The sequence below is a fragment of the Phalacrocorax aristotelis genome, chromosome 1 (genome assembly GCF_949628215.1).
Source record: "Phalacrocorax aristotelis chromosome 1, bGulAri2.1, whole genome shotgun sequence".
In the NCBI taxonomy this organism is placed as follows: domain Eukaryota; kingdom Metazoa; phylum Chordata; class Aves; order Suliformes; family Phalacrocoracidae; genus Phalacrocorax; species Phalacrocorax aristotelis.
Genome location: NC_134276.1, coordinates 132,636,110 through 132,653,056, shown reverse-complemented (window position 1 = coordinate 132,653,056; position 16,947 = coordinate 132,636,110). Strand labels below are relative to the sequence as shown.

The window sequence follows — 16,947 nt, the reverse complement described above, 5'->3', positions numbered from 1 at the left end:
TCAGTGGCCTGTTGCGTGCTTGCCAAGGTAGGAGTTTGAAAAGGAACAAACACTAGCAGCAACTTTAAAGGTCTGTAAAGATAAAAAGACAAACGCTTGGCAGATCTCTCCTAAGTAGCCAGTGGGACAAAGAACTGAAGCTCTTACTTCTTAAAGCACTTCCCCGTTGCTGCCACTGACACCGTGTGGGTCATACCTGAAGCCAGCGGGGTGGGGAGGCCGCAGAGCAGCGCATAGTCAGAGCAGCACTCAGCTGCATCCAGCAACCACAGCCTGGGCTCCCTTTCTGAACCCCCGAGGTGCGATTGCAGTTTTGAGACCTTCTTGATAGCCCCTGGCGCTTTATCTCATGTTTGCGCCGTGCCCTCGCCTTAACTGCCCGGCAGATGGAGCAGCACCAGGGGGCAGAAGCAGGACCCACCCACACTGGTCTCCAGCATGCAGCAGTCGGTCGAACTATTAACGTGGGTCCTTTGACTTAAGTTACAGTTCCCCTTTCTACCTGCTGTCGGTCAAACCATCCCACCTTTCCACAACCCAGCTTCTACCTGTCCGATCAGAATGTAACCCAAAGCATACAGACACAACTGGCCACACAAGCCCTTTGAAATATTTTTAAATGCTTTTATTTACAGTGCTAGTTGAAAACAATATATATATTTATATCTATCATCCTCGTGATGTCTGTGCCATAGAAAATGCTGTGGCTATATTGCCTTTAATTTACAAAATGGTCACAAGAAAATCTGAAGGGAAATCATGGAAATCAAAAGTTTGGTCCCCAATTGTTTCTCTCTTGATTTGTTTTAAAAAAGCCTCCAAATTAAAAAAATACACAGTTCAGATGAAATTCATATATAAAAACAACCCTTATCTTCTGAAAAATTCACGAGGGCCAGCTTGCTGTCATGTAAACTTGGAAGAAAAAAAGCTTAAAATAAATTCTGTCTCCATGTGTGGTTTAATAGAACCATTACTTGCTTGTGATATTCTTTTTCTTTGTCTCTCAGGGTTCAACAGGAAAGCAGAGGAGAGGAGGCCTAGGACTGGAAAACGCATCATGAGCTCTGTGCCCGCAGCCTCCTGGACTCAGGGAGGGTGTCTGACAGCAGGTCTGGGGAGCAGAAGCTGTCGAGAATCTCAGTCATACTACTGAGAAAAAAAGACGGGTAAGTGAAAATGGAAGGAGAAGTGCTTGCCACGTGAAGAGCCTGGTACACGGGCCTGGCAACGTTACATACTGGGCTCCAGGAAAGAATGAGATTCTTGAGGAAAGAGGATCATTTGTAAGTGGGGCACAGCTGAAAGGATGTGGGGGACTGGGATAATTTCAGCTGGGGAATGCCACGGATGGGCTAGATCTTCGGGTGAGAAGGAAACTGCTGTCTTCCCTGTTTGAGAGCTTTTCTAATCTTTCCTCATCTGAGATTGTGTGAAGCCAGAGGCTAATGGACAGTGCAAGCACAGGCTGGAATGGAGGAGGAGAGATGGACGGAACAGAGGAGATGGGAGGGGAGGACTCAAGCTGAAGACCCGTTTTCTGTCTTCTGTCTCTTTGGATCCACTTCATCCTACACAGGACACAGAGAGAAAAAGGATTTACAATTGAATAGCCACCACACCAAGGCAGCTCATCTCTCCACAAAATTCTTACTGCTGCTCTTCCCTCCATATCGAAAACTCTGTTAAGCCCACCCTAAACCCACTCCTCTTTAAAGGATCTTTCTGTGCCTGACAAAACTATTCTGTTGACAGTCACAGTTAAGACATGGACAGCTCCATTTGGACGGACATCTGCACCGTTACTTTCGAGAGGCATAAGCCCAGGCTCACATCACTTCAGACAGATTCTGGGATCTGCCCTTACAAGTCCATCTTCTGGCCTGAAGCCCATAAATCACCGGTGTTTGAGGGGCCATCGCCCAGCATGATCTCAAGCACCTTGACTCTCAAACACTCAGCTCTGCAACTGCTCGTGGAAGGACCTGGATCCTACAAGGAGCCTACAGGGGTTTATTATCCATTTGCCATGTCAGGCTTGTTTACCCATCTGCTGCTGAAGCAGCAATGAGACCCGAGGCCAATTTGAGATGTTCAGCAACAGCATCCGGGCAGATTTGATCAGCACATAGCAGGTAACCTAGTTCCTTCTCACTGCCATTTCTCCCGCACTATCAACTCACCTCTTCCTCCTCTGCAGATCGTTTTTCTGCATGACCATCCTGCTCTTGCCCATTCTCGTCTCCCTCTAAGCACAAGCAAGAGAGGAAATCACAGGTTCATTGAAGTGGCATTTAAGGGAATGTAATCTCACAGTCAGAGGAAGAATTTCCCTCCATGGTCTTCTATTCCCCCATAGCCTGATTCCTCCCATTCTCCCTACACCAATTATTCCTACCTTCATCCTCATCACCACCTTCTTCTTCATCCACATCATCAGGGTTCTCCTCCTCATCCTCTTCAGCTCCATTTTCCTCATCCTGAGTGAAACAAATTGGTCAGAGCAGAAACCAGCGTCAGGATGACATTACCATGCGCTTGCTGCTGCAAGTGCAAGAACAACCTCCACAGCTACAACCACTTCATGCTCATCTCAGATGTGCATCGAGTGACCTCTGCACTGTTACTCAGACAGCACCGTTTCCACCATCCCAGCCAAAACCCTCCTCCCAACCTGCCTTCTTTCCAAAACCAATCCTTCCAGTCCCTCCCCACCAACACGAACCTCCTTGACTTCCACAAGCTTACGTCCCAACAAGGTGCTGCCATCCCATCCCAACAATTAGAACATCTCTCTGGTTACAGGCTAATGGCTTAGCCTATGCTTGTAGTACATCCGCTTCCAGAACCCTTCTGACCTTCATCAATCTGTGCAATTCCTCATTGTTCCACCTCCCACCTTCTTCAACTTATTAATCCTTAAGCACCCCAGGATACTTCAGTAGGTGTAGGACCACATCTCCTGTGTCACCTTCCTCCTAACTCCTACTTGCCCTTGTCTCAATTCCCTTCTTTGACCTTTTCTTCTTCTCACTGGGCCATGCTGACTGTGCTGAGTCTTTCAAGGCTCATTCTCTACATATATTCTGCAGCTTGCTCTTCATTTGCCCCTCTCCGTTACATGTTCTCCTGGCCATTACAAGTTCTCTTTATCTCCCATATTCCCTTTATATTCATTACCTGCAGCGAGCCAGGATAACCACCCCTTATAAACCCTCCCCGGTGCCTCTAAATCTATCCCCCAGAAGGACCTCACCTCTACTATCTCCTTCTTCTTTTCTTTGTGGACTGTTTTCTCATCAAGTTTTTCCTTCTTTTCTTTCATTTCCTGTACGTGAGACCAGAAAAAACATTCTGGTGGTCAGTGGCAAGAAAATAAGACTGGGATGCTAAACAAAGGGTTTAAAGGAGATGTGGAATAACGGCGAGGAGAGAAAAGGCGTTATTAGGCGTTAAATCTGCCCTTCCTGGGAAAGAAAAAGCAGCAAAAACGCATGAGGGCTACTTTTAGACAACACACTTGTGGCAACCAAGCAGTACGTAAGAGTTTTTTTTTTTCTTTAAAAGAACCTCGTCCGTAGGATGGAGGTTTCCGGCCCTCCTACCACCACCACCCGGGTAGCCTGTGCTTTGTGTTCACACAGCTTTCCGCCCCTCGGTGACCCCGCCGCCGTTAAACCGTTCCCTAACGGATCTGCCGCCAGACGGGAAACCTGCCGGCGGGATCCCCTCCCCCCATCGTAGCTGAGGCGAACCCAGCGCGCGCGCCGCCTGGCCAATGGGGGGGCGGGGGCGGGGCGGGGGCTGCGAGGGCCCTCGAGCCCTCCCCCCCGCCCCGCCCCCCCCCCCCATTGGCCGGACGGCGCGAGGGCCCTCGGGCGCGCGCGCCCTCCGCCGGCCGGGCACATCATACGCTGCTGCGCGGCCCCGGGTGAGGCATGGGGGTGGTTGGTGTCCTTTGCCCCCTTTCCCTCCGCCGCGGGGAGCGGGCCAGCTGGCCGGCGAAACCTCACCTTAGCGCTCAGCTCCGCAGGCGCCTCCTCGACGCGTTTTTCCGACATCCTGGCCCGGGCAGTGAAGGGAAGAGGCCGGTGGGAACCGTCCGAGGGGAGCCCCGCGGGGAGAGAAGGGGGGCTGTCAGCGGTGAGAAGCGCAAGGTCCCAGCGGTGCGGAGGCGGCGGGCTCCCGCCCCGGGGGCCAAACTACCAGGGTCTCCCGCGGTGGGGGGATACGGCGGGGAAGGGGATTTATACACCGCCCGGTGACGACGGAAGGAGGGACCTGGGGAGGGAGGGGAGAGGGACGGGAGGCGGAGGAGGGAAGGAGGGAGGGCCGGGCCGGGCCGAGCCGAGCCGCGGGGAGCACGGCAGCCAGAACAATGTGGGCTCGGCGCTCTGCAAGGGCCAGCGGCCGCCCGACAGCGGGGACTCACCGCAGCCCCCAGCGAGGGCGGCGCCACCTCCCCCTCCCCGACCCCCCAGCCCGTCGAGGGCAGGCGGGGGCGCGAAGCACCGAAGCCCCGCTCCGCTGTCTCTGCTGTGCCAAGCGCTGCTCAGGGGAGAGCCGAGCCTTCTGCGGGCCACCCCTCCCGGGTGACCCTGGGGCGGGCGAGGAGCGGCGCTGCGGGGCCGTGTGGGAGGGCACCGCTGGCGACGGCGGGGCTCATGAGGCCTCCCGCCTGGAATTTTCCACTCCAGCTGCCCTCCCCCTCCCCACCCCCCCCTTCTGGAAGCGCTCCCGGCGGCGGGGCTCCTCCCACCCAACCTGCGGTCCGGCCCAGCCCTCCCCTCCCCCCGCCCGGGAACCCGCCGGAGTGGGGGCGGGGCGGCAGCCAGGCTGCGTTTCCCGCGCTCTGTCCGCGGTGGAGGGAGAGGGCGGGGCCGGCTCGGGCGCGCGTCGGCGGCGAGGGGAGGGTTAGCGAGCGCATCCCGATTCCCCATATTAGGAAAGGCTAACGGCTGGGCGTCTGATTGGGCTATTCAAATGAGCCGTCTGCCTGGCAACAGGCTTCCTATTGGCTGTTGGGGGGGTAGGCGGTCTGGCGCGGGGGGGGGGGTGGCGCGGCGCAGGGACCGTTGCTGCAGTGAGGAGGGAGGGGTCGCTGGCACGTGGGGTAATGTGGAAGGTGCGCGAAGGACCGAGGACGGCAGCGGGCTCCCTTCCGCCGCCCTGGGAGCGCTGTGGGGCACTGCCGAGCCCGGCTTCCCCCCGCGGCGACTTGTGAGGAGAGGGTTCTGTTTTGAAGCACCCGAAAAGCGGGGACCCCTCGCTGCCGCCGGCGGAGCTCCCCGCTGTTCCGCACCCCGGTGTCCCCTTCAGTCCCGTCTGCTGCCCCACGGCAGCTGTTAGGGCCGGGGACCCCGTGAGCCCCCCCTCCCGGTGTCGCGGCGGACCCTCGGCGGCTCCAGGCTGTGGTGGTGGCGGTGCCCCGCTAACGCTCTTCGCCGGGGGCGGCTCCTCCTGCCCGCTGCCATCCCAGCCTCCCGTTCCGGCGGCGAGGCGGGGCGAGGGGAGAGCAGGACGGGCCGGGCCGGGCCGGGCCGGGCCGCGTACGGCGTGCGACACTGACCCCTAGCGCCTGCCGCAGCGCCCTGCCTGCCCGCCCTGAAAACCGGGCTCGTCCCGCCTTCTGCCCGCGCCCGTTCCCGGCCCCCGCCGGCCGCGGAGGCGTTGGCGGTGCCTCCGGGCAGGGGGCGGCCCGCTGAGAAAGATCACCACCCAGCCCTGAGTCTCCTTTTATGCAAAAGTTCTTTCTGCAGATTAGCAGGTTGCGTCTTGCAGCTGCAAGGATTTGTTGCTAGCTGAACAGATGTTCCTACAGCCGTGCTTCAGACCGTTGTTTATCAGCTTGAGCAGACAGGGATGACTAAATTCCCTTTACTCTTTCCCAGAAGATCTGTATTGTCCCACTCCTAATCACAGGCACACACAAAATTTCTGTGTGTGTTTGCAAGCCTACCTAAGTACAAAACTAAGCATGCACATGAGTACATACAGATGTATGCGTGCACACAGCCGTTCTCACAGGTGCAAGGCAAGGTTATTAATCCATCCGCTTGGAAAATGTGTTCAGGCACAAAAGGCCTTCCCGTCCTTCTGATATGAACTCAGTAAGCCTCCATGCATAGTTAGGATTTAGACCTGGTGTTCTGAGTTTAATCAAATCTGTTTCAGTTTGAGCATTTATTTAATAGAAAAAGGGATTGGTACTTGTAGAACAGGGAGGGTATTAAGTACATGTCCCCTGAAGGGAAGTATGAAAGAGACTGGGTAAATTATAATCTGTGTGACAGGGAGGTAGGAGGTCCCCTCCTTGTCATCTCGTCTTCTCCGCAAATACAGCTGCTTCTGTCAGATGATTTCTGCCCCAAAGAAATTGTCATGTAACCCAGACACACAGATCTAGACTAATACCAAAATAACAAAGCATGAAAATACAAGTGTTAATTTTTCCCCCCCGTTTCATAAGCCCCTTTGACCAACTTCTCAGGTGTAGCTGCTATCAGCATCCAAGCCCGGGATTGGTTCAGGTATACTTCATTCATCCCTCTCTTCTGCAAGAAAAAAATCTTAATTTCTGGAGCTACACCCAAAAATAGGAGCCAAAAAAAGTCTATGAAGTGGCCAGATGTTGTTCCTCTCCGCTTCTGCTTGTCAGGAGACGCATGGCTCATGGCTCTGCTGTTCTCTTCACCAATTCAGGTCTTCCATCCTTTCCTTCAGGCGCTCAGCTACTGGAAATGCAAAACTACACCAACAGGCATCCCTCACCAGAGACATTTTCACATTAATGCACAAACAGGCCTTGACACAACATCCTAGAGGGGAGAACACGAGGATTATTCTCAGTGATGTTGCTGTGCCCAAAGCGCATTGCTGGCACAGGCAGCACACCCACAGGTGCAAACAAACACCTGTTTGTGTAAGGGAAGCCTGTTCTCAACAATCTGTATGATGTGGCTGCTTGGTCAGCCCTACAAACTGGTGTGCTGTCTGTGACCTCCCCCTGCCCCCCCAGCACTGGCAGCCTCACATACTCCCTTCCAAGCTCCCCACCATATCGTCTTTGCAATTTTTACCTCGTCTGTTGCTTCTCAACTTTTGCCTTGTACCTGTATTCTCGGCAGCATTCCTCCCATGGCCCTCTCCCTAGCTTCCCTTTGTGACTGCCTTTATCCCATGTACAAAATTCATCTCGCATCCCCCCCTTCATTTTCCACACATCTCATTTTTCCGGGCATGCCTGCATCAAGTGTGTTTTGCCCCTTAAATCCTATGCAAAACTCCTTTGTGTGACATGCCCACTTCTGCATCCCAGTTCTTCTTGCCCTTCAGATCCTGGTGGTGGGATTGGTGTCTAGCATGCAACTGCCTTGCTCAAGCTCCAAGGGCATCCTTTAACCCTCTCACCCAACTCTTCCCTGTGTCTTCTGCTCCTCCATCTCATTTGTGCCACTCTGCATTTCGCCTGCCAGATCAATTTGCAGCTTTTCTCTGCTCCCCTCTCCCATCTGTGTTTCTCCCTTTGTTGCAAATGTGAGTATACTCATTGTGCGGTCTGCAGATGTGAGTCCCTCTTCAGTATGTTCTGCAATCTTTGCCTCAAGTTGCTTTGCCAACTCAGCGGAATACATTCCATCCTTTTCGGAGTCTTATGTCCTTAGAAAGAATGAGGGAGGTGCAGAAGTTACATGATACATCATTGTTTGGGAACATAGACAATTTGCATGTCTGTTTGCAGCCCAGGGAACGTTACAAGTGCGATTTTCTCTGTACAATAAGTTACAATTTTTGTGCTGTACGCTGTTTGTGCTTTGTATTTATGCAGGTGTGTGCATGTGTTTAGATGCAGTACTTATATATTTGCATACAGTGGTGATATTTTCTCTCTATTACATTAATTTACTTTTCTGAGTATAGCAGATACGGTACTTTTCTACTGAGGCATGTATTAAGCTTGCATGCGTGTGTCTGTATGTCAGCACATGCTTGCATATGTGTCTGGGCTTTCATGTGTGGTATGTATTTTTCTGCTTCTAGCATATGCAGGGTGCCTGTGCCTAGAAGCAAATATTTATGCATTTTGTTGTAATACTGCGCTGGTCTTGTCACTGTATTCTGTTGAGGGAGTAGTGGTGGGGACTTCGTTGTTTGTGTTGAAGGCTGAACTAACTCGCAGCCATTTTCCAAGCAAAAGCAAAATACAATACTGGGTATTTCAAGAGTTTTGTTTTGTAAGCTAACTCGTAAGTGGTTCTAAAACTCTTCCAAACTGTTTGCTGAACAACAAATGAGCAGAAGGTTGTGAATTTGCATTAACTTTTCTTAGATTTACATAAATTCAGAGACACAAAGTATCTGTTCTTGTACTTAGAGTGAAACTAGCAAAATCTCAATGTGTGGAGGAACGTGTTTGAATTAATTTATGTATTCAGTCCACACTGTTCATCTTTCTGTCTTGCATCCATTAAAAATCCAGGCAGATAATCAGTTTTGTTCTTCTTTCATGATGCTGTGTCCTGAAGTCAAGAGGAAATACCCACGAATTCAACCACCAGCCAACTCTGTGTTAGGAAATGGCTTCCTGAGAGGCAACACATTTAAATAAGCGCTGCAGCGGGCTGGGAAGCAGGGTAGGTAATGCGACGAGAGGAGCAGAAGGGAGTGACGAGGGCTGACACAGCCTGTCAGAAGATTGGAAAGGGGAGGGAGGTTTTGAATCGTGATTTTTATGAACCTCTCTTTGCTAACACAGCACAGATGGAGGTCGTGGTTCTCACAGTGTGACAGACACATTTTTAACATGAGCAAAATATTCTGAAAGTAATCGCTGCCACGCAACGCAAACTGCAGCCACCACAAGCTGGCTCTAGCATCCCAAATATGAACCGTCACGTCCAAGGATCAAATCAGAGCTGTCCTTCACTCAGGGTGCCCTTCATCTGAGGTCAGAGTTAGTTGTTGGGCAAGGATTACGTAAGAGGCACAGATGAAGGGAACCAATGAGGAAATGGCTGTGGGTAGCTCTGACTTCTGATAACGAGGATTTCTTTGTCTTACAGGCGTCCACAAGGGCCCTGGAATATTTGGACGCATTAAGAAGCTTTTTCTGTCTTCCTGGCCAAAATGATCAGTCCCTGGCAGCAGCAGGTAACGAGGCATGATTTTTCAGCATACTGTTTATTTACCTTCACATGATACTCGGTTTGCTTTTAAAACGGTTCCACTGTGGCTGCCCCCTTGGCTGACTGCGCCACCCAGGGCGACGGCGGGTGCTTGGGGGGAGGCGGCCGGGCAGCAGCCGGCAGTGGGCGGGAGAAGGTGGAGCTGAGGGCAGTGGCGCCACTCATCGGGCTCCCATTTTGCCCTTCACTCACCTCCTCCTGGCTCCCTGCTGAGCTCCTTCGACTGCCTCCCTCCAGCACAACCTGGACAGCTTAGAAAAAAGAAAGAAAGGAAATGGAGAGGCGTAGTTAACGGCTTTTATTTGTGATGGAAAAAAGATGCAGCGTAGAGAATGTGGCAGGAGCAAGATGGGAGTCTTGCTTTTGCTTCATGCCCTCACATGCTTCGTTATTCTAACCTAGCAAACAGCCATCCCCTTGGTGCACGTTAGACATAATGTGGTGAGTGCTTTACAGAAACCTCTCCTACAAATAGTGCAGGGATACAGCTTTGGCATTCCTCAGAACCATGGCCTTGTCCACATTCCAGAAAAAGGTGGCGTTTCCAATTCCTCCTTCCAGGGTTTCACCCAGGGTTAGCCACCAGCACGATTCTCTGCAAGCTAGATTCCCTCAAGATTTGCTGAGGTGGCTGTATCACCGGTAGTGCAGCCTTTGCGCAACACGGGTTCATCGAGCATAAGGACTGCCTGGGACGCTACACAAATACCCAGCAGGACTCACAGCCTCAGCCCCCAGTCTCACGAACTCAGCGCTTTGGGTCGCAGGCCACAGCCAGGGGAGCAGCACTTGGGACAAAAAAAGGAACTGCAAAGCAGTGTTTGTTCCAAACTCCGTTATGTTCCTTCCCTGTCTCTGTGTTGGGAAGGCAGCAATGCCTGAGTTAGTATTTGGAAAAAACTGAGGGAGGCCTACCATCTCTAGGGCATTCCAGGAGTGGGAGGATCACTGGTATCTGGGGGACAGCAAGTCATTTTATTCCAGATCTGGGGAAAAAAAGGGAGGGGGGAAAAAAGAAAAAGCTTATGTTCTTGCCCAAGAAGCTCTTTACCTGTCTTTGAATCCTGCCGCTCGGGGCCAGCTCCACGTACTCTGATCAAACACCAGGAGAGCCTCAGAGCAAAAGGAGAACACACCAAACGGGAAATGCTTTCCAGACTGGAGGTCTCCAAAGGGTGATTCATGGTTGCAAAAGAAGAGGCAGCGTTGGCAGAGGCTCTGCATGAACTTCAGTGCTGAGAGATCAGCTCTGAGCTGGCAAGAGGAGAGCGTTTCAGCAGGTCACCTATGAACAGCTTCCCCAAAGGGTGCTGCCTGAAAGGTCTGCTGCTGCCTAGCCCATGTCCCGCCCATGGGATTTGTCTCTGCCTCGTGACCCGGCACCGCTGCGCCATCCATGGCTTCCATGTTGAGGAGACCAGCTTCAGCCTCTGAGAAGCGCCCTTGCTCCGGTACGCTGAGGAGCCCCTCTGCACGCACGCAGGCGCGGGCCTCCAGTGAGAGGTCGTCTGTCCCTTCTCAACACCCAGCAGTTTTGAGGCCCGCTGTAGCAAGAAGCATTGCCAAGTCCTCTATGTGTTGCACCACATAAAGCATGCTACCGGGTCATTTTCCTCTGTCAGACTCTGAAATCCAAGGACATGGCTCCTGCCACAACCCAGGAGTTCGATTTCTCAACCACATCTTGCAACCTGCTGTTTCCAGTCTTTTAGCACAGTTTAGCCCATCTCCTGTGCGCCGTCGGCACAAACCCCGCTAGGGAAGCCTGTGCAGGTCCCAGGCTGGAATGAGCCAGTTCGTTCTCCTCCTGATCCGTGGAGCGGGCAGGAGCTGAAGGCACCCCGCGCTCCCCAGGGATGGTGACAGAGGCTGCCACCCCACCAACTTGTGTGGCAGAGGTTCCCCACCACCACTGTGGGCGCATGCACAGTGTGCCTGTGCTCCCAGTGTGGTTCATGGTGGCTGCCCCAGGGCAGTGACGCCCACAGCCGGCTTGCCAGTGAGCATGGTGGAGGTGTCCGTGAACACATTCCCTCTCGTTCTGCTCCTTTGAGCGCTCGCCTCGCCCGTCGGCTGCCCTCCTCTTGCCCCGGCGGGACGGGAGCAGCAAATGACCCCAGTGCCTGGCCGCCATCCCCATCCGCTGTCCCCTCCACCTGAGGAACAATGGCCCCCTCTGACCGGGCATGCTTTCCCTCGCTGCCAGCCAGGGTCGACTCCCGGATCCACCGGGCAATGCCGTGCGTCGGGCCGGGCGGCGCTAGCTGCTCCCTGCCACTCCTGGGTGGTGAGGCCGCTGCGGGAGCCGCCGCGCCGCCGTTCGGACTGTGACCCCCTCGGGCCCGGGGCGTCCTCCAGCGGCTGGGCCTTGCGGGGCCGGCCCCGGGGCGGCGGCCGGGCCGTAGGGGGCGCGGCGCCACCCTCACGGCCCGCAGGCCGGACTAGACCGGACCGGGGGTACGGGGTGCGGGCCCCGGGGCGAGCTGGGACCTGCGCCAGGGGGCGCTCTGCCCAGTGGGCCCTCCTCGCGGTGCGCGCACCGCCACCCCGGCCGGGGCGGGGGCGCATGCGCGGGCCGAGCCGGCTGGGGCGGGGCGGGGCGCAGGGGCGAGAGCGGGGCCGGGCCGCGATGGGAGCGGAGGAGTGAGGGGCCGGTGGGCGTCCCACCGCCGCGGGAGGGGAAGGGCTGCACTCGCCGCTCGGCTCCCACCGGCAGGCAGGGGAGGGGAGGGGAGGGGAGGGGAGGGGCGCGGCGGGGGCGAGCTCGAGCTCGGGCCCGGCGGCGGGGGGTCGCGGCCTAGGGCGCGGCGGATCGAGCGCTGCCACCTCCTGCCCGGGACGGGACAGGGCGTGGGAGGGAGGCGCGGGGCAGTGGGGCAGTTTCCGCTGCTCGCCCCCTCCCCGCCGTCCTCACCCCTTTCCCCTCCCCTCCGCAGAGGCCGCCCCCGACCGAGGGAAGCATGTTCCGGCTGATGAGGGATGGCGAGCCGGAGGACCCAATGTTTGCCATGTGAGTCGAGCTGGGCATCAGCCGGGGTTGGGGGCGGAGGGGGGCAGCTGCGGCACAGATCATTTTCGGGGGGGGGGGCGCGGTGTGTGCTACCCTCCCCTCCGAATAGGCGGGCAGAGGGCCTTCGGGTCTGCGGGAAATACCGCAGCGCGGTGGAGGCCTGGAGGAAAATACAAACATTCTCTTAAGGGTCAGCACAGGGAATAACCTGGTTTGCGTTGGTCTGATTTCTGTAATATTAGAGCGTGGTCTTGGAGGAAAGCATAATTAAATAAAGTAGGCCAAAAGGCATTGCAACTGTTTGAGTAGGCTGGAATACCTAATCTTTTTCTTTGCGTAAGGATTTTTTTTTTTCTTATGCAAAGTAGGATTTCAGCTCAGATAGATAAAATCTGCTGTTCCATCCAATGTTTGTTTCTGTTCTGCACAGGAAATCATTACTGCAGCTGGAGAAGAGTGCTAAAGCAGTTGTTAAGTTGTAAGGAAAGACAACAAGTAGTTTTAAAATGCAAGTCTTGAAACCTAACAAAGGTCCTATGAACTCTTCCTGGGATTCCTTTAACTGAATGTTTCTGTCCACAGTCCAGAAATTGGATGCTATTGATAAATTCTGGCAGTGAAACTAAGTTGGCAGTCCTTGCCAAAGCAGATAAGGAATAGACTGTAATACAGTTAAAATTCGTTAAGCACAACACTCCTAGAAATTTGGTGGAATTAATTTATGTTGAAGAATAAAGTCTATTTTTTGCCCATAAAATTGGTAGTAAGCAAGAATTTTATCAGCTGTAAACAAATTAGCAGAAGAGGAGACCTTGATGTCCCAGTTACTCAGAGAATGACTGTATGTTCTCATTGATGTGGCAGGTATGAGTCTAGCCTTTATTATGGGAAGCATTTCCAGCAAAGACAGAAAAATATTGGTTTGTAGTAGGTGCTTTTGTGATCTCAGGAATATTATATGCTGTTGAGGATATGCACACGCAGGAGGCATGCAGAGGAATGCTGTGGTATTTCCCAGACTTTTCATACTGTGGCCACTGTCTTCTGTGACGATTTGTCCCTATTCTCCTCTTTCTCTCTTTGCTCCTCCAGCATGTGTGAATGCGTACAGCCCTCAAAGTGGAGGCTGCAAAAGAAGGAAAGGAAGGAAAACCAATTAGGGACCCCAAATATTGCTCTCTTTCCCTCTTCAATTTGCAAAAGCTGTATGTGGTCTCAGCCTCTTGACAGGTGTCAAGACATTGACATAACACTGCAGGAAAATAGCAGATGAAGACTACCTGGGGCAGAGAAACGTCACACAGCATCAGGCTGTATTGTCCATTCTGGAGGTTTCGGTCTTGCATTTGAGTGTGTTTGTCCATGTGTATGTGAAAGGGTGAGAGGACAATAACTTGGAGCACATGCTTCCTGGTCCCATTAAATGTAGTCCTCTCTTTGCAGCCAGGAGGATCTTCGTGTACGTCACTGCAAAATTAAGAACTGCTCTTCTAGAAGGGTTTGATTCTTCTGTGGAGCTGTTAACATAAAGGATGTTGATGGCACAAGAGGAAATGAGTATGAAATGATGGTGGTACCTGGACTGTGGATCTGAGAAGTAGCTTTCATCTGTTAGACCAGTGAGGTTCTGGAATGGCTGTGGCCACACTTGGCCCTAAAGCATTAGTGGGAGCAGAACAGCAGGCTGCTTCTAAACAGACATCAGTTAGTGCCCAAGAGGGATTCTGTGGCATAATACCTTCTATTACAAGAAGATGGGATCCAGAGGTCCCTTCTAGCCCCAGGGGTCACCATAAGCAGCACTGAGTTATTGGGATTCTGGACTTTCAGCTTGGAAAGGAACGTACATTACATAAAAGAAACTCGAAGTCAGGATGTGTGGATTACATGGGGCTTTGTCTTCTGTCATCCCTTCCTCACCGTTGTTCTCTCAACCTTTCTGAAAGGGACCCTTTTGCCATCCACCGACAGCACATGAACCGCATGCTTTCTGGAAGTTTTGGGTTTGGCCCGCTCCTTGGCATCACTGATGGGACCACACCTGGGGCTCGCCAGGCTGGACGTAGGATGCAGGTAAAAGAGGGGCTGAGTACAGGATAGGATTTCTTAAACTGCTATGTTAGCTTCTGTCTTTCACAGTCATGGGTTGGGCACACCCCTCGCCTTCACACGGGTGGTGGGCGCAGAACGAATCTCTAAAACAGTGGTGTTCTTGTGCCCTTCTTTACTCTTTACTTTTCTTTACACTCAAATGCATGCACCTTGAATTGTTGTAGGTTGAATGGGAGGAAGGGAAGAAATTCCCTTGTGTTATTGTGTTACTGAATTGTGTTATTTCTCAAGAACATTAATCAATATAACTGAGAGAAATTTAGGAGCATCACTTTCTGTCTGGTTTGTTAGGGGTGATATGGTTTGAATGGCCAGGAGTCTGTGGGGTACTTTCTTGATCTGTTTACTGGGCCCAAGCTCTGTTTCTGAGAAGGATGAGGGTGTTCTGAGGAGGATCTAGCATTTGGCTGTTGCAAGGTCATTCTCTGTTCTGTTTTTCTGTTGTCCTGGCAGGCGGGAGCTGTTTCGCCCTTTGGGATGCTTGGCATGGTAAGTTCTCTGTTTTTCTGGGTCAAGTCAGAGGTTTTCCAAGTAGTGGTTCCACACTGAGATTAATCAGTGTTGTGTGCAACCGGTGCTAAAATGCAGCCATCTGTGAGCAAGACCATCTATCCTAACGGGAAGTGAGGGTGGGAAGGTGTAAAGAGACCAGAATGAGCTCTAGATTGATAGTAAACAGAACACAAAAGAGGGTATTGAACTGAAACTGGAGGCAGGTGGTTTCTCTTGTACCTCTCTCACTGCGTTGCTATATGACTTCAGGCCTTTCCCTTGTTTCCGCTCTAATGTTTTAATCTAGTCTGTGAACTGTTTCAGAGGAGAGATTCTAACTCTCTTTATAGAGGGAGGTTGTATTTGCACCTTGATCAGAGAAGAGCCCTAATGCCGTTCTAGCACAATATTTCTTAAGACTTGGGACAGATAATATCCGGGAAGAGCAGATAGTCTCTTAATAACCTCATATGTCTGAAAAGAAGCTGCAGATCTATTCGGAGGTAATGGAGGAACTGTGACAACACAAGGAAAAGACTTAGCCATCAGTAGGGAGAGCTGATTATTGAGCGTCCTTTGCGAATGGTGGTGGATAGAAAAGCCAACAGAATACTTCAGGTGAACAGGACTGGAATGAGAATGACTGTGTGTATGTGAGAACACCGTGCTCAGAGCATGCTGATCTCTGTCATCTACTAAAATAATACAGTGGAAATAGGTTATTCCAGATCCAGCAACTTAGCTGCCTTGCTCTGCAGGATTGCCTCAGTGAAAGAGGCTAAGCGTCCTGGAATTGTTGTAGCTCAGAGAAGGATTAATAAGAATACAAACAGATAGACTTCAAAGGATAATGGCATTGTGTGTGAGTACTGCTGTGCTGAAAATGAGAATGAGAGGCTACATGAGGAAACAAAAAAAATCAGCAAGTTTAAACTGACATAGTAATTTTGTTGACATATTGCACAATTAACCTGTGAGACCTGCTGGCCCAGTGTATTACTGCAGCCTTTAGGTTTACAAGATTAAAAAGTTGTAAGAGTTAAACTTAAGGAGTTGACAGTGATGAGGTGAAAACATCATCGAGGATTACTGTGTTGTGGTTAAAATCACTGTAAGTGCACACCTGAGATTTCTTCTCTTAGCTTTGCCAAGTGCCTGGACTCAAACCCCAGTGCGTCGGGAGTCAGACCCAAACTAAAAGAACGTTTGCTGTATGCAGAGATCTGGAGGGCTGGAACACTTGGGCAATGCAACCTGAGAGAATGGGGAGAACAGCAACCCCAAATCCTGTTTTTTTTCTGCATTACTGAAAGAAAGGGAAAAGAAGTTGTTTTTTCTTCTTAGGCAGCAGGTTTTTGTCCCTTGCAGATAGTTTGTTGTTCCTTCCTCCTGTATTTTTCCAAACTGGCTGTTGTTGTGTTCTCTTCCCCTTTCTTTCAGGCAGGTGGCTTTATAGATATGTTTGGGATGATGAACGACATGATTGGAAACATGGTAAGAACCTTCCATAAGCTAGTCTGTATCGAGGGGAGTACTGAGGGTTCTCCTGCCGTCCTCTCTAAGGTCTCGCATCTTACTGCATCTCTTTGGTATTGGCTTTGTTCAAGCTGCCAAGGTGGCAGAGGCTGTAAGCTTTGCTTGCTGACCAATACGGAATGATAGAGAGCTTGTTCCTGAAGCGTTACCTGCCCAGGGCAGGGAGGAGAGATGGGTGAGGAAGGAAGTGTGGGGGTAGACTTGTTTAGCGAGAAACGAGAATTATTTTAACAGGAAGATGTATTCTTCAGAAAGATGAACCCATGGGGATTATATTCTTCCCATTGTAATTTCTTCCTACTCTGTTGCACAGAAAGAGAATTAACTGCCATCTCTTCTTCCCTCCCATTCCTTCTTTGTACCATTCCCCATTTCTTCTTGCAGGAGCATATGACGAGTGGTGCTAACTGCCAGACATTTACCTCCTCAACTGTCATCTCCTATTCCAACCTGGGTGATGGGCCCAAGGTCTATCAAGAGACCTCAGAGATGCGTTCAGCACCTGGTGGGGTAAGGAGGAGGCTGCACTGCATCTCCCCAGTATGAGGCTGCTGGTTTTGTTGTGAGTGGATAGACTTCATTTGGTGGCTCGATGCTGGCCACCCACAGCAC

General features: G+C 52.1%; 2 protein-coding genes across 8 annotated transcripts in view; one reads left to right on the top strand and one right to left on the bottom strand.

The window, feature by feature from the left end:
* The window catches only part of MLF2 (myeloid leukemia factor 2), a 104,572-nt gene that overhangs the window by 85,789 nt on the left and 1,836 nt on the right, over nucleotides 1-16,947 (top strand). The window contains exons 1-8 of one of the 6 annotated variants that reach the window (XM_075109517.1): nucleotides 3,856-3,931; nucleotides 8,526-8,633; nucleotides 9,063-9,150; nucleotides 12,122-12,195; nucleotides 14,142-14,268; nucleotides 14,761-14,796; nucleotides 16,240-16,293; nucleotides 16,720-16,845. In XM_075109517.1, the coding sequence (XP_074965618.1) occupies nucleotides 9,127-9,150; nucleotides 12,122-12,195; nucleotides 14,142-14,268; nucleotides 14,761-14,796; nucleotides 16,240-16,293; nucleotides 16,720-16,845 (441 nt within the window). In that variant the 5' untranslated portion in view covers nucleotides 3,856-3,931; nucleotides 8,526-8,633; nucleotides 9,063-9,126. Of the gene's footprint in view, nucleotides 1-3,855; nucleotides 3,932-5,535; nucleotides 5,551-8,525; nucleotides 8,634-8,755; nucleotides 8,948-9,062; nucleotides 9,151-11,801; nucleotides 11,840-12,121; nucleotides 12,196-14,141; nucleotides 14,269-14,760; nucleotides 14,797-16,239; nucleotides 16,294-16,719; nucleotides 16,846-16,947 lie in introns of those variants that run through there. The other 5 variants (XM_075109520.1, XM_075109547.1, XM_075109509.1 and 2 more) reach the window with 5 other exon arrangements.
* On the bottom strand, nucleotides 611-4,695 carry PTMS (parathymosin). 2 transcript variants are annotated; one of them, XM_075109650.1, is made up of 5 exons: nucleotides 4,014-4,695; nucleotides 3,257-3,328; nucleotides 2,399-2,480; nucleotides 2,184-2,248; nucleotides 611-1,571 (listed from the first exon to the last, which is right to left on the bottom strand). In XM_075109650.1, the coding sequence occupies exons 1-5, from the start codon at nucleotides 4,059-4,061 to the stop codon at nucleotides 1,521-1,523; spliced, it is 318 nt and encodes a 105-aa protein (XP_074965751.1). In that variant the 5' UTR covers nucleotides 4,062-4,695; the 3' UTR covers nucleotides 611-1,520. The 2 variants fall into 2 exon arrangements, with proteins under 2 accessions (XP_074965751.1, XP_074965760.1); XM_075109659.1 differs by lacking the exons at nucleotides 3,257-3,328; nucleotides 4,014-4,695 and having other exon boundaries at nucleotides 2,399-2,472.